At 46.9% G+C, this 22,583-nt stretch overlaps 1 protein-coding gene across 1 annotated transcript in view; it reads right to left on the bottom strand.

The window, feature by feature from the left end:
• The window catches only part of LOC147899737 (lipid phosphate phosphatase 2-like), a 60,319-nt gene that overhangs the window by 20,941 nt on the left and 16,795 nt on the right, over nt 1-22,583 (bottom strand). The window contains exon 2 of the mRNA XM_087377861.1: nt 18,814-19,075. Within this exon, the coding sequence (XP_087233987.1) occupies nt 18,814-19,044 (231 nt within the window). The 5' untranslated portion in view covers nt 19,045-19,075. The remainder of the gene's footprint in view (nt 1-18,813; nt 19,076-22,583) is intronic.

The raw sequence follows: 22,583 nt of genomic DNA, 5'->3' as shown, positions 1-22,583 counted from the left end.
TTTTTTTCCTTTGATATAAATTTTAGTTTCCAGTTTGTAGTCGATTTATTCCTGTACAGCAGAGTTTGGAGTCGATTTATTCCTGTACAGCAGAAGGATATAAATTTCTTTAAACGAGAAACATGAAACACTGGATGCACCTTACACCCCGGTGGTAATTCTAATTTATAGGCTACCTTGGCTATTCTTTTTAGAATTAACCATGGCCCACAATATCGAGGTGATAACGTAGCACACTCTCCTGTAGTCAAAGACTTAGAGTGCGAAGGAACTTTGAGAAAAACTTTTTCTCCTTAAATTCTCTGGCGGATCAGTTTTCATCCGCATACGCCTTAGCTCTATCCATAGCTTGGCGGATGTTAGCTCTCGCAAGTGCTAGCATCTCCCGCATCTCAACCACAAAGTTCGCGGCACTAGGCACTTTCTGAGGTACTCCAACTATAGTTGGATTCGCTGGTCTATAACCATAGTTCAGTTCAAACAGACTGAACCCTGTAGACGAATGTTTTCTATCATTGTAGGCAAACTCCAACAATGGCAACGGCCGTGCGACGGTCTTTGTTTAGTGGACAATCTTTCCACTGATGTCGCTGAAGGCAGCCGAAGCACAATCCTTCTTTTCTAGCTTTCTCTTTTTGTTCACGGGTCAATGAGGACTTTGACCAAGCCCAGGCTGCCATTGGAGTTACTTTCCTTTTCACCCCAACGGTAATACTTGTCTTTGTTGGTCCCTCAACCGGCTTCACCTGCTTGGTTTGGCCACTTGGCTGCGAGACACTTGTCTTTGAAATCCATTTCCTCTGAAATCCCCCTTTTCTCGTGTACTCATGCTGAGTCCCTGCCTGCACAAATCCACTAGATCTGCCTCTGGCATCCTCATAGTTCAGGGCTACTGCAATAGATTCATCTAATGTAGTCACATATTTAGCCCGAACTTCCATTTTAATCTTGTTGTTCAGTCCATAGATATAGTCTTTCAACTGAACTGACATAGGGAGAGGGTCTGTTATTTTCATAACACATTCCCTGAACTTGTCAGTGTACTCTGCCACCGACAAATTCCTCTGGCGAAGGTTTCTATAAGTATCCCAAGCTCGGGACTCTTCGTCAGGTGGAAGAAAGTGTTTCTTAAATTCAGCCTCAAACCCTTCCCAGGTGGTAGGGGCAACCTGATCTTTCTGTTGCTTTATCCACCCTCTATCCGCTGCCTCAATAAACAGGTGAGTGGTTTCGCGGATTTTCTTTACATCAAATCTGATTTCACAAATGGCGAAGGCTTCCTCCCACTTGTGTAACCAAACCTCGATCACATCAGAATTGCGCTCGGTCATCCGACCAGCGTACTTCTCCAGTCTATAGTTGGCAATATTAGGTACCTTGACCTTCGCACGCTCTGATGAGTGTATACCGGGCTGTGGCTCTGCTAGAGCTTTGCCCTTTTCATTTCTAGATGGTCTAGCCGACAAGGCTTGTACCATCTCTCTAATTTGACCAGCATTCACTTGAAGCTGCTGGTTCATGATCTGTTGTAAAGCATCTTCTAGTACAGAAATCCTACCCACCAGAGTAGGTGTTGTGTGATGGGACACTTGTTGTATAGACTGCGCTCTAGATTCACCAGGATTTACCCTGGAATCTTGTCCCTCTGTCTCCATTCTTTCAAAAGGAAAAATTGATTTTTTTTTTTCACTCGAATTTCCTTCTGCTGTACAGGAATAAATCGACTCCAAACTCTGCTGTACAGGAATAAATCGATTGCAAACTGGAAACTAAAATTTATATCAAAGGGAAAAAAGAAATTTTTGCATATTAGTGACTCACTAATCGAAGGTGTTGTTTTGTTTCAGGAGATAGAGCATAATGCAAGACGCAAACCAACAAGAATCCTGGACCGAGGAACAATGCAAGTGCGCAATCGGAAGATACCCACGGTGTTGGTTGCATGGCATGGTCTACCTCTATCGGAAGCTACCTGGGAATCCGTATACCAGTTACGGAGAGTATTCCCACATTTCATCATCGAGGACAGTGATGCTTGAAGAGGGAAGGAATGTTATGCTCTAGCCGAGATAGCATGACCTCAGAAAGATCGGTGAGCATTTTCTCTTAGACAACCGACTTCCCTAATATTTTATGTGCGTAAATTAAATGATCAAGGGAAGTAACTGCCAAGGTCCTAGGTGAGGGTGTATTAGCATCGACTAGGTGGTTCTGAGTGCTAAGGCCTAGGTACACCTAAATGTGTAAAAATGCCAAGGGGCAAATGTTTTAATTGTGCCCCAAGGGAGAGGTAAATGGTGTACCAAGCTAAAGGTCTAGAATGATGACATGTGGCAGAGGGAACCATCTAGGGAACTGAGGGCTTGTGGATAAGCATGAAGAAAATAAAGTTACGTATCTTTGTGAGCATGCCATCCATGAGAGAGGCAAGGAGGAAAATTATGATGCCACCGCCTGTGATTTTGTGATTGCCTGTGAATCGACGAAAACCAGATTGTAAGAAAAGAAAGACCGTATCATTGTACACGCATAAAACACTGGGTTACGTGCAATGGCCAAAGCACTCTGGCTGTAAGTGTAGACAATAGTGGAGGATGTCTGGCGAATACCAAGATCTGTAAGTAACTCTCGAAGCCAAACACACTCTACTGTAGCAGTGAAAGCTGCCCTGTACTCAGCCTCACAGCTAGATGTGGCAACTGTTGGTTGCTTCTTGCTAAGCGAAGAGATACATGAATTGCCAAGCAAAAAGCAATTGCCAGTATGAGACACTGGTGCTGGAACATCCTACCCAGTCACTATCCGTGTAAGCATGCATGGTAAGTGAACCTTGATCACCATAGAAGAGGGCTAAATCCTGAGTGCCTCTGAGATATCGGAAGACTCTCTTCACTGCTTGCCAATGCTGGCTGAGCTGAGATACTGCATACTGCAAGTCAGGTCTGGTGTGACATAAATAAATAAGGCATCCAACAGCCTACTGATAAAGAGTGATATCACATAATGGGCTCCCATCATGAGCTGAGAATTTGAAGCCAAGGTCTACTGGAGTAGAGATTGGCTTGCAATCGTCGAACTGAAAACGATCAAGGAGCTGTCCAATATACTTGGATTGTGACATCATGATACCCCCCTCAACATGAGCAAACTGAATGCCCAAATAATAATGGAGCTATCCCATGTCTAACATGTCAAAAACCTGCTGCAAATCAGCCTTGAAAGCTGCAGTTTGCTGAGTATCTGGGCCCGTGATGAGCATATCATCCACGTATAAAATCAGCACTAAAAAATCAGCTCCACTCCCACGGACATAAAGAGTGGGTTCTGTGGGACTATTCTAAAAACCAAGGGATAGTAAGTGTGCATGAATTTTGGCATACCATGCCCTGGGTGCTTGCTTCAAACCGTAAAGGGCTTTTCTAAGCCAGCATACCTTATTTTCAGAATTAACAACCTCAAAGCCAGGAGGTTGTGTGACATATACTTCTTCTTGCAGATCCCCATGAAGAAAAGCAGTCTTGATGTCAAGTTGGTGCACTTGCCAATGATGATGGGCTGCAATGGCAATGACACATCTAATGGTAGTAATCCTGGATGTGGGAGCAAATGTCTCCTCAAAGTCAATGCCTTGTTGTTGGGCATACCCTTTCGCAACAAGACCGGCTTTGTATCGATCTATGCTACCATCAGATTTCCTTTTTAATTTGTAGACCCACCAGGTTCCAATGGCATGCTTGCCGAGAGGGAGATCTACTAATTCCCATGTGTCATTTTTAGCAATGGAATGTAACTCAGCTCTCATTGCATCCATCCACTCTTTGCTGTCAAAAGCATCTTTATGGCACAGAGGCTTTGATTGCAAGCTGTAGCAAGGAGTGCAAACTCAAGAAAGTGACCATGCCGTCTATTCCCTGATCTTGTCCGGGCAGCAAAAGGCTGATCTTGTTTGCTGTCCCTCAATGTTACAAGAAGCCATCTAGGAACTTGCCTTTGCTGTCTATTGACAGCTCTTTCTTCAATGACTGCATCATGAATAGTGGGATCATTTTGTGCTGGAAGAGAAACCTGCAAATCAGCATGATGTAGTGGCTGATTATTGCTTGGTGGAGGGCCTGCAGGAGGCTCATGTTGCTGGTCAAAGTCCTCTTCTGAGGATGGCAAAGGTAACCAAGATTCAAAGGCATCAAACATGTCGACATCTGGCTTAGCTTTGCAGTCCACAAGAGGAGAAGCTGAATGTTCAGCAAAGATTACATCTCTACTGACAATAATCTTCCCAGTATTTCCTTATCATTAAGCTTATGTCTCAGCTAAGATGGTACATGAACATATGCAAGAGACCCAAAAACTCTCATGTGTGAAAGTGAAGGCTTCCTGCCTTCCCATGCTTCATAAGGTGTAACAGTCTTCAATGCCCGTGTAGGTGATCTATTCAGCATATAGTTGGCACACATCACTGCATCAAGCCAAAATTTATTGGGCAAAGACTTGGCCTTAAGCATGCATCTGGCCATCTCCATTGTGGACCTGTTTTTCCTTTCAGAAACAAGATTCTGCTAAGGAGTGTAAGGAGTAGTGCATGAGTGAATAATGCCCCGTGAAGAGAGAAATGCATCAAACTCCTTTGACATATACTCTCCCCCCCTATCTGTGTCGAGGGTGACAAGCTTGCATCCTGATTCATTCTCAACCATATTCAGCCACCTCTGAAAGCATAAGAAAACTTCAGATTTGGCTTTGAAAGGATATACCCAGCAATATCTTGTAAAATCATCAATGAGAGTCATAAAATATTTGTACCCCTCAATGGCATTTGTCCTCATTGGGCCACAGGCATCACTATGTACTAGCTGCAATTTCCTTTGTGAGAGTTTTGGACAATTCTTTTGAAAAGGAAATCGATGCATCTTACCCAAGAGACAACCCCCACACACATGTTTGGAAACTGTGTGAGTTTGAGGTACATCATTTGCCATCTGTTGTGAATGTAGCTTTGCAAGAGCTCTATAATTGAGATGGCCCATTCTCTCATGCCAAAGATGAGTTTCAACAAGCTGTGAATCTGAAATAGCAAATGCTTCAATAGAAAGTGCAGCTGAGTGATGATCAAGGTGATAAAGCCCCTTTTGCAAAGTGCCAGTGAGAACTATGGCATTGTCATCACGAAGATCATAAACTAGGCATCTGTAGCCATCAAAAATCACTCTAAAACCTGAAGTAGTAATTGCTGAAATTGAGATCAGGTTGACTTCAACTCCAAGCACAAAGAGAACATTTGTCAAAGTGACAGGATGACTTGAAATAGATGTGAGCTGCACATCTCCAATTCCTTTTACAGCATATGAAGCATTATTAGCACATGTGACAGTCCCCCCTCGAGGTGCATCAGCTAAAGAGTGAAACAACTGTCTGCAAGATGTGACATGCTTGGAAGCACCACTATCAAAGTACCAGAATTAAGCATCATTAGCAGTAAAGAATGCATCAGCTTTGGAGGGATCAAATGAGCAATGGAGAGCCCAATGCCCAATCATCCTAAAGAGCATGTGCATGAGAAGCATCTACTGACTCATGGGATTCAATAGCATGTGAGGGATTAACTGTCAATCCTGCTTCCTTTTTCTCCGAAGCAATGCGCTTCCTGCATTCTGAAATGTCATGTCCACGCTTGCGACAATAGTTGCATCTTTTCTTCTTTGACTTATCTCCTGTATTTTTAGATGCATGAGAGGAATTGCAGCTGCTATGCACAGATTTTGGCTTGCCCATAGGCTTGGAAGCCTTGCCTTTTCCTGTCTGCTGTGAAGCAAATGCATGATCAAGAATAATGGCTTGTCTATTAGCTCTACTTTGCTCTTCCTGCAAAAGCAAAGTAATTAGCTGATCAGGTCTGGATTACCCATGGCCACTAATCGAAGGGTTGTAGCAAACCCTTGATATGTTTCTCGCAGTCCATTCAATGTAATACTAACAAGCTGTGAATTTGGCGCCACCTCATCAATGTTGGCAAGTTGTTCCATGAGGTCCTTGACCTTTGTCAAGTATGCATCCATAGAGTCACCTTCATTCATGCTGACTTCCTGTAATTGCCTTCTCAAATATGCAACACGTGCCTCATTGCGAATCTGATAGAGAGAAGCCAATTTATCCCGAGCATCCTTTGCTGTCCTGCAAGACCAGATGTGTGGAATAATGATTCTCTTGCATGATAAAGCAATACATGAATGTGCATTTGCATCTCTTGCATCCCATCTTGTCTGTTCCTGGGTTGGAAGAGTAGTAGCAGGAGTGCTAGAAGATGAGGCATCAGGAGGAGTACCCCTTGCAGAGGGACCAGCAATAGAGGCAACCAGTGTAGCATTGGCTGGCCTCAGATCAACCCCAGAAACAAAATGCTTTGCAACAAGAATATGTTTCATGAGATAAGACCACATCGGATAGTTGGTGCCATCCAACTTATCATCTTCACGAAGAATGCCAAATAGATATTGATTGTTCCCAGCCATAGCAAATGTGATACCTTGAAAGAGACCTGAAAACCCAAAAGCCTCAAGGCTATCACTGTAAAAAGCTGGCTGTCCAAAAATGACAGCAAATATCTGCAAATTTCCAACCCAAATCAAAGGGCAAATGCAGATCTGACCCAAATGTGACTGTGGCAGGCAATGTTCACCGCAAAAACAGCAAATCTAGCAAAAGCCCCAAATTTATTGAGAGCAAATAGGCCAAAAAGAGGGCTTTTGCATAAAAGCCCCAAATTTTGCTGAAATTTTGCAAATGTCACCCAATGTATGCGAATCTGACTCAATGAATTGTAGAAAAGACTCAATGTCTGAAAATCTGACTCAATGTCCTACAAATGTAACTCAATGTTCTCCAATCTGTCCCAATGTATTGCAATCAAAAGAGAAATTGCAGACAAAATCCCAAAAAAATTAGCCTCAAGGTTTGTAACTGTAAAAGTCCTCAAAAGCCCCAAGTTTTTGTCTTAATTTCTTGCAAATCTAACTGTAATATACCAAAAAACCCCAAATGTCTTGCAAAATCGAAAAGCCCCAAATTTTGAGATTGAAATCGAAGTCTTGCTTTCGATGGCAAAGACGTTGCACTATTGGGAAGCAATGGATTGTACGGTAACGTGTAGGCGCCCAACAAGAAAACAGGTTGACCAGCAAGAAATCAGCCTCCAATGAGTTAAGGGAAGGCTTGGGATAACTGACATGGGCTGGAAAAAGATGGCAATGCCTGCTCTGATACCACTGAAGGGTCACGTAGACAAAAAAGAAGCATGTACAAGGTACAAGGGTCGATGAGAAACGCCATCACATCAACTAGGATAATAGAAAAGAAAGAGTACAAAGTACTTGTACCTAGACCTAGGACTAAGTGTCCTAGGTGTCACATAGGACTAAGTGTCCTATGTGGCCTAAAAGGCACTAACACTACAAGTGCCTATATTTATGCCTACAAGGCACATGCCATGGCCTATAGGGCATCACTAGAACCACCAGGAGATGGCCTACACTTAAACCTAACTAGCAATCCAATTATGCTTTGACTAGCACCTCGAATCCGACGAGGAAATCAAGGGCTCGACGCTCAGACAATCAACATCTCCTAAGCTTTCATTCAAACTCGCCATGCAAGCTTAAAATGAAGGTCAAAGATGAACAAATGGCTGCTTGCCAGAGCAAGGGAGCCAGTAGGCAACAGCAACAGCACGTCGGGGGACCTTGGAGAAACCAGAGAGCCCGAACTCGGAAACAAAGTGGCATGTGGGTCGAGTGGCACAGGAATGCATCTACAATCCAAAGGCTCATATCTCATTGGGTGTTTGGCACGATAAGCGCACTCTTTCCTCTTTGCTTGGTTTCTCTATGTTCCGAATGGTGGGGTGAAAGGTTGATGTGCACTGCGTCGGTGTGATTACTTGTGGTCAAAGAAGGGAGTTTCTCCACTATGGCATGCTGTGGAAATGAGACACGAGGGTTCTTTCTTCAATAGCATATGTGTCATCTGTTTGATACCCTAAGGCTTCGTTTGAAGCAAAGGTTCGTCCAAGCATTCGTTCCATCAGTTGGGAGTAATCTCTGTGAACTCGAAAGGAGTCTCCAAGCTCTATGGTCGAAAGCGACGACAAGGGTCGGACGAGAGGAGTCACCATTTGCATTTGAAGTCTAGAGTCCCCAAGATACATCTAATAACCCCATCAAGGTTCATGGTGGAGAACCTTGCAATTAGGCCAACCGGGTCACAGCAAAACGACTCGTGTTCAAGTCCCAAACGTAAGTCTGCGCAGACAAAATTAGGAATATTCTGTGAGGGATTTCCTTGAGGCAGAATATCCGCTGAGTATCCCCTTTGCCACGTGGACCATTCGTTCAGGACTTGGAAGGAAAGTATAAGACGATATGGAGAAGCTCCAGGGTCAAGGTTCATGGTCTGGTTCAGTGGCAAGGTCCTTCAGCGACAAGAGAGGCAATCCAACTTCGATTCGATCAAGGCGATGCAGAGCAAGGAATATTCAACGGATATGCGCGGTTGACGTGGCACATCCTTTTTGTGTCACGTGGTAGCTGTGTGTTAGCCAGACCAGAGTTCTCTTTTACCGTGGGTGTGCTAATCAAACAGCCCCGTTTAAACCCACAAACTGGATAGTCGGGTTTTAAGTTGGAGGATCGACGATCCAAATCCATCTAACAAAGAATCGGACATGTAGCAAAGCTCTGAGGGAGTTAGCCGTGAGGGGCTCTCTTTTTGGAAGCCTTGAGTTCAAAGGCATGTCGCCCGGTCGAGATACACGTAGAGGAAGGCGTTAGGAGGAAGATTGATCAAGAAGGAGCCCAACACAAGTAGCAAAGGGCATTTTATTAAAAAAAGTGAAGGTGAACTTTGCACCCGTGACAGGTGGGGGGAGAAGGCGAGGGAGGAGAGAAACAGAAACATAGACTGGGAGGAAAAAGGTTTATGTAGTGTACAATTTTGTAGGGATATTTTTGTACATAAGCATACCAAAACTACCTTGTTGTGCAATTCAAGTGGTTACCTAGCACTATCGTCTATTTAGTTTATAGGTGGTTACCTGTACTCTATCATCTATTCAGCCTGTTCCAAATCCTTCATTTGGGATTTGCCTTTTGGAGCAAATCTTCACACTTCACCAAAACCCATTTGGTGTTCACCGCACGGATGGTTTTGCGCAGGCCTACCTTCTTCTTTCTCAATCGTTATATATATATACCTTTGTAAGACTAGCTAGTTGGGCCTTTATCCCTCTCCACAAACTTCACTTTTTGATAGCAATCTAGCTTGGAAAGCTCATGTTTAGCATTTTTGTCGACATTTTGCATCTAGTACCTGTGCTAACCCATTTTCCACTCAGTGTTGGATTTCGGACGGGTTTTGTAATGGTTTGTTGCTATATATTTCAGTTCATTGTAGATCTAAGCTCTAAACTTGCAAAAATATAGAATAGCTTCACTTTTGGATACTTTTATCCTGACCTTGTAACACCTTGTATGAAGTAAAACGTTTTATAGCTTTGTTTCGGATAGCAGAGAGAGATTCTTGCCCTTAATGCCTTTTAGCTCAACTACCTCTCTTGGTGTTTGGAGAAAGATTTGGACACCTTTTGGGAAACGCTACTTTTAGAGTTCTACTATTGATCATTATAGAGAGGATTGTAACTGCACCTGGACTACCACATCTCTATATATTCAATTGTATCAACCGAACTATCGAGCCGCCGTGCCTTCCCTGGCTGCCCCGCTGCCTCGCCACATCCGCCCCCTCTACTCCCCCTCTACACTCCCCTGCCCTCCCCGCCGCCCCTTCTACTCCCGTTGCCTCGCCCCTGTCTGCCCCTCCTGCTCCCGCCTCTGCTGCCTCCCCCTCCGCTTGCTGCGCCCCCGCCAACTCCGCCCGCTCGCGTCACCTCTCCCTCTCGTCACCTCCACCATCTCCGCCTCCATCTCCTCCACCTACACCCCCCGCCACCTCTGCCTCTTCCACCTCCCGCGTCCTTCTCCTCTCCCCCGCCGGCTCCCCTCTCCCACCTCCTCTCCACCCTCTTCCCTCTCCTTCCCTCCTCCTCTCCCCCCTCACCTTCTCGCCCTCCTTCCTCCTCCGCCTTCCGTCCTCCTTGCCCTCCTTCTTCCACTGCTGTCCTTGCCCCCGCCTCGTCTCCGCCTCCCCCTCTGACGCTCTTCTTCCTCACCCTTCCTCTTTCTTCTTCCTCCCTGCAATGGGAGCACTTGTGCTTGTGAGGGCGAAAGAAAAACCTTGGTGGTGACCCTTGGTCTAGCCAGAGGGTCTCTATGGCAGCACCCTCGAATCCCACAGCCGTCAAGGTTCTTCTTTCCCCAGCTGACAAGCAACAGGTATAGCAGGCAGTTCAATCCCTCCAAGACAAGGCGCTTGTGGGCAGTTACCAGGCCAATGTCTTCGGTGCAGACAGATGGGTCACCTCGCCAGAGATTGCCCCCGTGGCCTCCCTCGTGCGCCTCCCCCCCTCCTCCGCAGAGTAGGCAGAATCAACAAGCCCAAGTTCAACGCCCTCTCAGGCAGGAGTAGCAGGAGTCTCAGACCCCATGGGTTACCCCCTCACAACACAGGTTAAAAAGAAAAAGAAACCAAGCAAGCAAGCCCGCAAATGCCGTAGGCAGAGGGCTAATCGCAGAGAGAGGGATAGGGTTGACTAACAGGCCTTGAAGGAGGAACAGCAAGAGCCACCTCCTCCAGTGGCAGGGGCCACCGCCCACCAGCCGATCCTCCAGCTTCGAAGGTTCAGCCTCCACACCCACCCTTGCAACAGCAGCGAGCCCCAGAAGCTCCAGATGCGATGATGGCGGAAGCCGCAGACGCTAGCCCGACGAGGGCCGCAGAGGATCCGATCCAGAGCCCCGACGATCCTGATCAACAAGGGGCCATGATGTCATCCTTATCCCTCCTCCTCCTCCCCCTCCCCCTCCCCCCCCAGACCCCTCCCCCCCTTCCTCTTCACTTCCCCATCCCCCCTCCCCCCTCCCCCCCCCTCAGCCCCCCCTTCTATGGTCACCCTCACCACCCGCCCCCCTCCCCCTATCCCCCGCATCCCTACCCCTCCCTCTACCACCGCTCCTCTACCCCTCCCTCTCTCCACTTCAATAGCAGGTTCTTCAGCTCTGACACCCCTGCCAGCAGGCAAGGGAACGATGACGCCCCCTTCTGTTTCTTCATCGCAGCAACAGGTCCGTTCAGGGAGGGATCCTGAGCGACGAGGCTCGTCCTCTCGGTCAGCAACTCCCAACCTTCAGCCTAGGCATCCCTTCCCGCAAGACTTTTGGAGGTTAGGACCCTGGAACTATCTAGAGATTCCGGACTCATATCCTCTACCATTGGAGGTAACGTTCATGGTCCTTCAACCCCGAAAGGGGGGTTTGATCAGTGCAGTGGGATCTCAAACACACCTCGTTTGGAGATTTCTGTTTGCCTCCACAGGGTTGGAGAAGTGGTCCTCGAAGGTGTTTGATGCTATTTTGGGAAACCAGATTACACTCATGATGGAAGAGTGGATGGGACCACAGGGACTAGACCTTTGGTATGCCCATGGCACGAAGGTGAACTTTCAGTTGAGCTTCACGCGCGAGGAACCGGTGTGTGGTTTGGCAACAGAAGTTATCAAATTGCCGCTAGAGGCAAAGGTGGAGCAAGTACACTTCTGGCCCCTCCAGAAGTGTGCGGAGTTGTTCGGGGTGGAAGCCGCCTTCATGATGAAGTGGGCATGGAAGATCGGTATTGAGCCGATATCCACCCTAATACGGCACCGCACATTCACTGACTACTAAACCCCCGGCAAAATCACACAAGGCAGTCTTTCTAGGACTAGCACCCACTCACAGGAGAGCCTTGTTCCCGACTCCCCCGTCCTCATGAGCTGGACCATAGTGAGTTAGAACGTACACGGGCTCCACGACCGTGTTCGTAGCCAGCCGCAATACTTGATACTCCAACAGGAGTTGCCAAGGGCAATGGTAGGGCGGGCAGTGGACATCCTTATGATTCAAGAGCACATGTTTTCAGCCGCAGCATCAAACGACGCCATCACCTTCTCCTAAGGAGAGGTCCAGAGGAGTGGCCCCCCGCAGTAGGACGGAGCGGAGGGATCTGCATCTCAATCTCACAGACTTTGGCTTCAGAGGTCTACGATCAGGACAGCTCATTCCAAGATGGGTAGTTTGGATGGGAGTTCGGACGGGGGAGTTTAAGATTGGGATCTTGAACGTGTATGCCCCAACATGCAGACAGCACCGCCCGGCCTTTTGGAGGAGGCTGTCAGAGTGTCTTCTGGATATAGACTCCTGGATTGTTGGAGGTGACTTCAACAACCTAGAGTTTGTGGAAGACAAGCAAGGCGGAGCCTCGTTCTCTGAGATGCCAGCAGCAGAGCGTAGCACCCAAGAGCAGTTCATATTCATGATCAGTGGCAAAGACCCGTGGAGAGCCAAATTTCAATAGGACACCTGGCAGCCTTCTCTTCTCCTTTGGACAAAGGAGACACGATGGATTGCTAGAGAGATTAGACCGCTTCTGTGTTGGGGATTGGGCAATACACAAAGGCGGATCTACCGAGATTCTAACAGGTACCACGATGTCAGACCACTCTCTAGTGGTACTTCACTTTGATCAGCCCCGCCAAGGTCTCCCCTAGAAGGGGATCCACATTTCAGAGGACCTCCTACAGGACGAGGAGATTCAACAGGTCATGGCAAGGATTTGGGAGCAATCAGAGATGGCAGCGTGTGAGGGCTGGGCTGTGTGGGTGGCCGATGCGATTCAGAGGAGCAGTGAGGAGCTGCAAGCTCATGCCCTTAAGCGGAGGAGGATCCTTTAGGAGCGTGAGCGGGCTTTGAGGAGAGACCTCGCCTCCATCGAGAGGCTCAGGGAGCAGGACCTAGTTTCTTAGTGGCTTAGTGACAGATTTGAGAGTGCTCGTCTCGAGCTTCAGGACACGGAGTTGCGACAAGCTGAGTTCTCCTATCACTCCTCCCAGGCCCGATGGGTGCAACAGAGAGACAGGATGACGAAGCAGTTCTTTCAGACCATTGGGCCCCAATCGACAGGCACACAGCTACAGTGTGTCCGGGACTCACAGGGCATCATGCACACTGACCCACAGGAGACCACCAGTTTTTACAACCAGCTCTTTCAGACGGAGAGGATGACCCCAGCTGGTCTTGTGGCTCGAGAGCTAGTTTGGGATCACGTTCCGACACTGTCTCGTAGGACTTGTGCAGCAAACTTGAGGAGCCTTTCACAGATGAGGAGCTCTGGGAAACCCTCAAGGCTCTCTCGACCCAGAAGTTCCTGGGTGAGGATGGCTTGACTCCGGCCTTCTTCCAGAACTTTTGGGAGATTATCTCCATCCCTTTCCGTTTAGCTTGCCAGGAGATTTTTGACACAGGCCTTCTCCCTCAGTCCTTGAGTAGGGGGTGGATCTGTTTGATCCCAAAGGGGGAGATAGGTCGGATATTTGACAGTGGAGGCCGATCACTTTGCTTGATACTGCATACGAGATCCTCGCCAAGGTCTTGAGTTCGCGGTTACGGCCCCATCTTACCGACATCATCCATGACACACAGACTCCATTTGTCCAGAAGCGCAGCATCTTGGACAACATCTTCACGTTCTGGGAGACAGTGGATTGGTCCAAGGAGGACTTGCACCCGCTAGCCGTCCTTCTCTTGGACTTTGAGAAGGCCTACGACAGGGTGGAGTGGTCTTTCTTGGAGGGCACTATGAGGAGATTCGGTTTCGCAGACACATGGGTCAGAGGAGTTTCAGCACTATATGCAGGGAGCTCTAGTCAAATGCTTATTGGAGGACACACAGGCGAGGCCTTTCCTCTCTCTCACTCGGTCCGCAAGGGCTGCCCACTCGCTCCCTTCCTCTTCTTGTTTGTGACGGAGGCTTTGGGCTACTATTTGAGATCACAGGTTACGGGTCTCACAGGGTTGAGGCTCCCAATCAAACAGGAGGAGAAGCTACTTGACTCGGAGTTTGCAGATGACACGGCCTTGTATGTTGAGGGCACCATAGCGAGTCTGAAGAGAGTCAGAGGCGCCCTGGCTATTTACTGTGAGGCCTCGAGGACACGAATCAACTGGACGAAATCCAGATTACCCCGGTCCTTGAGAGTGTTCGGCGCAAGCTTCTCTATTTGAGCTCGACCAAACTCTCCGTAGCAGGTCACGCCTTAGTGGCAAACCAAGTCCTTCTTGCCACGGCCTGGTATATCGCCTCCTGTTGGTGCTTTCACAAAGGATGCATTGGGCAGCTCCGACTGTTGATACAGAACTTCCTTTGGGCAAAATCAGACAGCACGAGGAACACTAGGGCCCGAGTAGCTTGGCAGACAGTGAGTGCCGCAAGCACTCGGAGGCTTGGTTGTCATTGATCCGGAGATGCAGAGCAGGGCCCTTCTAGGCAAGTTGGTGGTTCGCGGCCTCACCCCAGGTGCAAATCCTTGGAAGCTCCTCTTATAGCGAGGGCTTCTAAGGAACACCCCACGCACTGGGGGACAATGGCAGCCTTCACATAGATGGATCTTCTCAGAGGCCCCCCTTACAGGGAAGGGCTCCCCCCTGATGAGGAGTCTTCACAGGGTATGGCAGAGACTGGCAGGGGGTCTCATCCGTGCTCCGCCCAGATGCAGAGAGGAGTTTGAGCGCCAACCCCTTATGTGGCACCCAGAGATCAAAGATCAGGAGGGACGTATGCTCAGACAGCAGACTCACATTGGTTGGGCACAATGGGACAGTGGTCGACAGTGGTCCAGCAGGGTCCTTTGGCCGTTGGAGCAGACTACCTATGGAGACAGAGGCGAGGCTTGACGCCTGGCGCATCTGCAAGGGACAAGGCAGCGGATGGGCGAGATTGACTTAGCCATTCTTGTGTCCTAGTGGGAAGGACTCCACGTTTGAAGAGACAGCAGATGGTTGGGACAGTTTTCCCATACTAGTGTTCCCTTGAGCATGTTGATGCGACGCGACAGCACGCACCCCGGCTTCTTCCGTGTAGGACTTGGAGGCCTACTACAGCCACTCACTGAGAGTAACCCCGAGATGGATGGGAGTCTTAATGGGATACACTGGCAAATGATCAGAGTCGTAGGACGTTTGGGGAAGGAGTGGCACATTGACCCTAGAGCAGGATGCCTCTAGATGGAGCCTTTGGCTGTGGGAGGGTAGACCCCTGAGGGAGGTCCAGTGGGATCCGGGAGAGTGATTCTGGCCCTCCAGGGGCAACCTAGCTGAACCTAGCTGAGCCGGTGGATGAGGTACCCTTCTTTTCCTACACCACACGGATTGGCAAGACGCTTCAGATGGACTCGTCGAGATGGACCTCCTCGAGGGAGAGACATTGGGTGACCCAGAGAGTGCCCCGAGATGTGCGCTCCAAGTTTTGGACGCGGTTGTGGTCCAGCTTGCGGCCGAGGAAGATCTCTTACTTCTTTTGGCTGGCCGCCCACGAAGGCTTGCCCATCGGCCCGTGGTTAGAGCAAATGCGAGTGGAGGGGCAGTGCCATTGTTGCTTCGATGGTGTCCTAGAGACTATCCCGCATTGCTTGTGGAGCTGTCATAGTGCAGCGAGGATCTAGATGGGAGCCCTCGGGATCATGACACGTATGCAGAGTCTTCATAGAGACTACACTTGGGGGATGGTGGCTTGGTTGAAAGAGGCAGGACACACGTTTTAGATTGATGAGATCTCCCCAGCCTACCGGATACAGGGTCAGAGCATCTAGAGGATTGCACTCCACGAGGCAGCCCCCCCCTGACAACCTAGCTCCTTCTCCTAGGGAAGACAATGTTTGGGAGGTGGTAGCCAGCATCACAGCTTGGATTTTGGTGGCTCGTTGCAGTCTTGTGATGTGGGTGAGCACTCGGTTCCACCCTCGGCTACCCTAGTTGCCATCTGGCAGGATATCATTTACACTCTACGGTCCACTTGGAAGCGTGGGACTCCACGCTCCAGGGTGACTATCAAGAGGCGTGCTCGTTTCTGCAAGGCTTGGCCTGCAAGTGTTTTCTACATCTTCACTCTGTGAGGGATTCGCTGGCTGTACTGTCCCCCCACTTGGCTGTTAGCCCCAGTTCCAGAGATCCCCTAGGCAATGAGCTGGGTTTCTCTGTAACAGGCCGGTTTCTTTCTTTCAGCCTTTTCCGGTTTTTTCCATACTCAGCACCTTCAGGGCTGCTGTCTTGTATGAAATCTTTCAAGCATTAATAGAAGGTTCCTTTCTTTGGGGGGGGAAAAAAAACCGAACTATCAAGAATTAGAGTCTTAGAACTTCTGTCCAAGTCGCAAGAATCGTAGTCTTGTGTCTTCTTTTTGTGGAATAAAATTAGATTGGGCAACCAGTCCTAGTGAGGGTACACGGACTCATTCACACCCATTGGGCCTCGGAGTCCCCCGTTGCACTAAGTACACGTGGAAGCCCAAGCTTCTTAACACCATGTGCGATGGTGCTTCTTATGTGCTTCATTGCACTTCCCATGTTCCTTCTACTCATTTGGGATGAGGTCCTTTCTGAGATAAAGCTTTATTCCATGCTAGAGAACCTAGTTGTTACAAAAATGGCTGCCCTCACCTAAGCATTGAGTAAGGTGCATACAATAGTTCCACCCTTATCAATGTCATACTTCCATCAGGCCTCAATAATGATCAGCACTTGCATCATGAGGCAAAGTGAAGGGCCAACTTAGCCATGAGACAAAAGCTAGCACTAAAGGAGAAGGCTAATCAAAAAGCAGTCAACATTCTCTTCATTCAAGGTACAACTGCTTGTGAAGACTATACAATTTCATTTTAGTCTCTCCCTAAATAAAGCTTGCGTATCTACAAGATTTAGCCACACGTTCATATTGTTATAGATGAGAAGATTAACAAATGGTCCAAACTATAGAAATAGGGTGGACTGATGTGCACTAGCTATTGCCCAACCAATGGATGTTTCAAGGCATTCCAAGTTTTGCAACATACCCAAGTCTTGTTATGTGGAACTCTAATGGAATGATACAGCTGATGCCAAGGAATTTGGAGACATTTCTTGCACATCGAGATATCATGTTTTTCATTGAGACACATAAGAATGCCAAGAGGCTTACCAAGGGTGACTAACTACCTATAGGAATCAGTTGTTGCGGCCCCCCAAAAAGGGAATTGCCAAGCCACCATAGATTCTTATGAAGTAGCATGCCTCATTCACAACCACATTTCGGAGGTGACCAGATTGTTAAGGAGAATGGACATACGGACTGTAAGCGGGTGAAATTGGTCAAATGAGCCTTTAGATTTATTCATTGTACTGTGCTATTTCCCCTCATAGATTCTTCTAAAGTAGCATGCCTTTCACAACCACATTTGGGAGGTGATTAGATTGTTTAAGGAGAATGGACATACGGACAGTATGCAAGTGACCTCGGTGAAATGATTCTTAAGATTTATTCATTGTCCTGTGCTATTTCCCTTGAATATAGCATGTCACTATTATAAGACTAGAATATAGCCAATCGTACAAATTTAGATTTTTTGTTGTTCCAAAGTCCAAAATTCTACAAACAAAATAAAAGAGAAACCGAAAGAGAAGAAAAATGAATAAAGCATGTCACTCTTATAATCTATGCATACGACTACCTTGGGGAGATTGTACTATGGTGTACATAGCTGCCAAGTCTTTAAATTGGTAAAATTTGCATGTGATTGAGCAAAGAGAGGAGAGAGCGTGGACCCGTAGTTTCATATGCTTCTTGGTTTCACTTACTAAATGAGCACTTTATAGGAAGCACATGTCCCACTATAGTGCTCCTTTTGCATCCATTCTTTTTAGAGGGGACTTTGGTAACAAGCTGTAAATTCAAACACAAGACAGCAGGAGATGATGAAAAACCAACCGAACCAATAGCACCGCTGTCTAGGCTGCAAGGCAATCTCTACTCTTTGCTCTAACAAAATGGAGAGGAGAGAGAACCAATACATAATTGCAAAGGCTTTCAAACTGTAGATAATCTATTCATACTCTTCAGAAGGATTTCTGCTACTACGTTTTGGATCTCTGAAAGTCATTTTACATTTGATCCATGACCTATTTATAAAGGATTTCCAACTGACACTTCAGAGGCGAAGGCATCCATAACTACTATTCTGACAGAGTAAGACAAGCTACACTTATTCCATGAATTCTAGGGGCGGGAATCAGCTGAGATTATCTCCCTTGACATTATATCATTTGGCAAAGAAACAGTGCCAATTTATCTGTTTTGGTCATATATATTCATTCCTCCTTGGCATTAATTATTGACATTCTAGAAATGTTGTGGCCGCTTGTTGCTGCTGCTGAGATCGTGCTCCTTCTATAGTCGAAGCTGCCAATGTCCTGTACTCTCCTTTTGGCCGGAGTTGGAAATGCTTCTGGCCAATTGCAAGGGTATTCACATTAGTCTCCTAGCTGATTAGGCAAGATTTACTAGTAGCAATATCACCATCATGTAATGGACATGCATCATCTTTCCCATGTCTCTGCCGGCCTACATCCAGCAGAAGCAAACTATAATGGAACTTTGTCTAGTTCACATTCCCTGTACAAAAGGCCCACCCCTCATGCTTAATAAGCCAATTACGTCTCCAAAAGTCATAAGGACTTTGGTGTAAACGCATTGCTAAATAAAATAGGGAAGCACTATTAAATAAATGCTTGATTATCACAATCCAGTGGCGAAGAGAGAATCTTCCAAGAGATTATAGACATTGAGGTTCAACGAGAGAAGGGCTTACCGGTACAGCTTGAAATGGAATTGTGTTTGCCTTTAATGGGTACATGTAGTCTCCTATCATGGTTTTCCCCACAAATCGATAGAAAGGATGAATTATGTTCAGACCTCCATCGAGAATCGCAAGACCAAATATAGCGAGCCAATCATGCACATGAAATCTAAACAGCCTGTAGACTGCTGTTCTTACAGTGCTAGCTACTTCTTCCCCCAGGATCTCAGTATTTCCTCTCATCTTGGAGAGGTAAAATCCAGCCTAAAATTTCCTGAAAACCAGAATAATACCAACCTGAGACAATCATCTAAACCAGCATTCTATATATACTCCATGTTAATTTAAATCAAAAGGTTATATCTATCAACTGCATTTGGTGACAGGGTATAGACCTTCCTAATTATATTACACACTGTACATTGATTATGCCAAGCACATAAAAATAAGGGCAAAAGGAACCATTATGGACTCATCTAGCTTGGTAGGGTATTGGGTTTGGAAACAGGTTTAAAACAAAGAGGAAAAATTTTTGTTTAAACAAAAGGCACAGGGTGCCCAGAGCACTGCCCCGTTTTTGGCCTGCCCGTATGAGGTAGGTGTTATTGGAGGTTCGCTTCTCTAAGAAGCAAAATTCAAAATTTTCGTTTGTGAAATTCCTGAATTATTATGATTGATCCAACTTCCCACTTGCTATTTCTTTCCCTTGAAATTCTCTCTCTCTCTCTCTCTCTCTCTCTCTCTCTCTCTCTCTCTGCTTTAGCCTCACTTCGCACCCGATCACACCAGCTGCAAATAGAAACAGGGGGATGGAAAAAGATGCCAAGGGAGAGTAGAATATGCCAACTATGTGATCAAGGTATGGTTGAAACAGAAGAACACATGGTAATGATATGCCCTCACTATGCACACATTAGGGAAGAGTTCAATCACCTCCTTGAGGGACATAACAAACTGGCTGATTTGCTGCATAAAGGGTCACCTTCAGCTTTAGGAACATTTGTGTATAAGCTCTTCAAGCATAGGAATCCACCTGAATCCTAGAAGGTGGTTTCTCTTTCCACCCTCCCATCTTCGGGAGGAGCTTTCATGTACTTGTGATATTGTATTGCTCAGGTCCCATAGGCCGGTTTTGGTCTTCAGAGGACGATAATATATTCTTCTTCTTCTTCTTCTCTCTCTCTCTCTCTCTCTCTGCTTTCAATCCATATCTCCTGCAGCTCTACACTGGAGAGGATATTGGGTCCTTTGGCCTGAAACTACTGGGGGGACTATTGAAGATCTTGCTGGAGAAGTTGATAGAGGGACTTGGATCGATGGTTCATCTGCTTCCCATTTGCATCTGCCAGCCTTGTCTGTAAAGGGTGTTAGCAACTTCCAAGATTGGTAGTAGATGACAAAAGCCTTAGGCATTTCCACCAAGATGTGAACACAAAGAACATCTAAACAATGGTTAATACATTGAAAAAGTAAAAAGGAGAATCCATTAATGACTATGTTCTACAAATGAGGGCTCTCATCAATCAATTGAGCCAATTACCCAATGACAAGACAATGCGCACCATCTCCACTGTCGCTTTTTCAATCTCAGGCAGGCCTTTTCAATGATTGAATATCAATCACCTTGTTTTGGAAAGTCTCCTTCCCTTGGCCACATTTTTTGGAAAGTCGGCTTTCCAAGGGCACCTGAATCGTTGCTATAGCCTGCTCCTAGCAGGTCAGTGCTAACAAATGTACTGTTGAACACTCTCACAACTCCACCTTGGTAACACCACTATATAATATAAGTGATAACAGTAACAAACTGCCCTCACAAAAGATCTTGATGTAGCACATATTCGCAAATGTTTTAACCTTTCCAAATCTCCTCTACCTTAGCTCAGCTTGCAAGATAAGAAAAACTAGACAGTGCTATCCTAGACCCTTATGACCTTCTTTCAAGAAAATTGTCAAAACTTCCCAAGCCTCTTCAACACATGCTTCTCTTTCAAGGCAAGGAAAATAGATTCTTATACTATAGACCTCCCCTCCCCCCCCCCCCAAAAAAAAAAACAAAAGGATTAAATGTACACGGAGACCAAGGACATTCTCCAAAGATATCAGACCTGCATAATGCTAGATACAGGATTTCAGCCCATTCAAGGCACCCTCATAGCAGCAGCACAGTGCCAGGCCACCTCAAGATGCCCACAGTCCATCCTTTTGGAGAGGATGTCAACAATAAATCTCAACCTTGCTATTGGGACTCCAACCGATCCACAAAGAGCTAAGGTGCGCTATGGCTGATACACAACAAGATTCCCTCAGGGCTGACACTCGTTTACTCTCTTGCATTAGATCATTCACTCTCTTCCATTAGATCCTTATTGATCTCATGATTTATTCCTTATTTGGTTCTCTCTCTCTCTCTCTCTCTCTCTCTCTCTCTCTCTCTCTCTCTCACATCAGTGAGATGAGACAACGAAGAGGGATGCAACCAATGACACAGGAGCCACACATGACGCAGTGATGGACCAGAGCAAGCACGATGGAGGCTCACCTCATCAGAGCTCTACTCGGTGGAGACCGTTTGATAGCAGGCGTCACCATCGCTATGGCCCACAGGATACAGAGATCTCGAAGACCACGCCCCCTGCCACGATGTGAGACAACCAGACAGACTCAGATACGAGACATTTTCATAGCTCACAGGAGAGCTACCATGGCACTTGGCTATGTCTTCTGACTCTGACTCAAAGTTTGATTCTTGCTATATGTATCTAGTTTTGGACTTTGAGTTTGCTTTCTATATATTTTTGGGTGTAGTTTAGAATTAGTCCAGTACTCAACAAAGGGTCTTAGTGAGCCCTTTGCCTCAAGTGATAGCGGCTTGTATGAGTGTCACTCTCATATTGTACTTTATCTCATAGTCTCGTGAGGCCTTCTGAAGATGTATACATCTTTCTCTTTCTTTCTTTCTCTCTCTCTCATACAGCCCATACGAGACAATACATGATGACATCACGGAGTTCACCAGGCAAGGAGACACCCTCCCTCTTGGCGACTTCAATGCACGTACAGGAGATTTGTCTCTCTACTGCCATGCCAGTCACAATGAGTGTAACATGCGGAGACTTGGTGTGCGGAAAATAGATGAATGTAAAAGGCAAAGTCAAGCATGAGAGACACGAGAGATTTACCTAACTATAGAACACTGCTTTATTTGTACATGGTTGCCAAATTGGCATACAAAACTGTGCTGAGACCACTCCCCTGACTACGACATGCGGGAGATGGAACTATGCTGCGGTAATAGGACACCCAAACCTTGCACCTATGCTGGCTGGAAGTGCTGCTCGAGGCTGGGAGCTAGGTCATGAACTGAGGAAGCTGAGTGAGTGAAAAGGGGGGCTGAAGGCCCCTTATATAGGTCTGGGAACCAACCAACCTTGGGCCAACACAACCGACCAAGCTGCTGGCCCTTGCCTATAAAACCAAGCCCTTTTGGGCCATTTCAGGCAAGCTAAGCAGCCAGTTGTCACTGCCACTTGGGCACCCTAGTGCATGTGACATTCCCCTCTTTTGAACATGTTGCTAGGTGGACACCTCGCAACACTTTGCCCAAACTGCTCCAACATGGCTTGTGACTTTGGGAACTGGGAACAAACCCTAGTATCTCGTGCCTGACTCGTCCTTGTACTAGGGCTCACAACAAGCCCAAGGTGTACGACAAATGGTGTTGAGATATGGTGCCATGAGCACATAGATTAAAGGGCAAAGGTATGTGATAAGGAATGTACTAA

Source organism: Dipteris shenzhenensis, chromosome 8, assembly GCF_047967505.1.
Source record: "Dipteris shenzhenensis isolate YYH24624 ecotype China chromosome 8, Dip_SZ_1.0, whole genome shotgun sequence".
Classification (NCBI taxonomy): domain Eukaryota; kingdom Viridiplantae; phylum Streptophyta; class Polypodiopsida; order Gleicheniales; family Dipteridaceae; genus Dipteris; species Dipteris shenzhenensis.
Note: the sequence above shows the minus strand (reverse complement) of the source record. Positions and strands in the feature narration are given on the sequence as shown.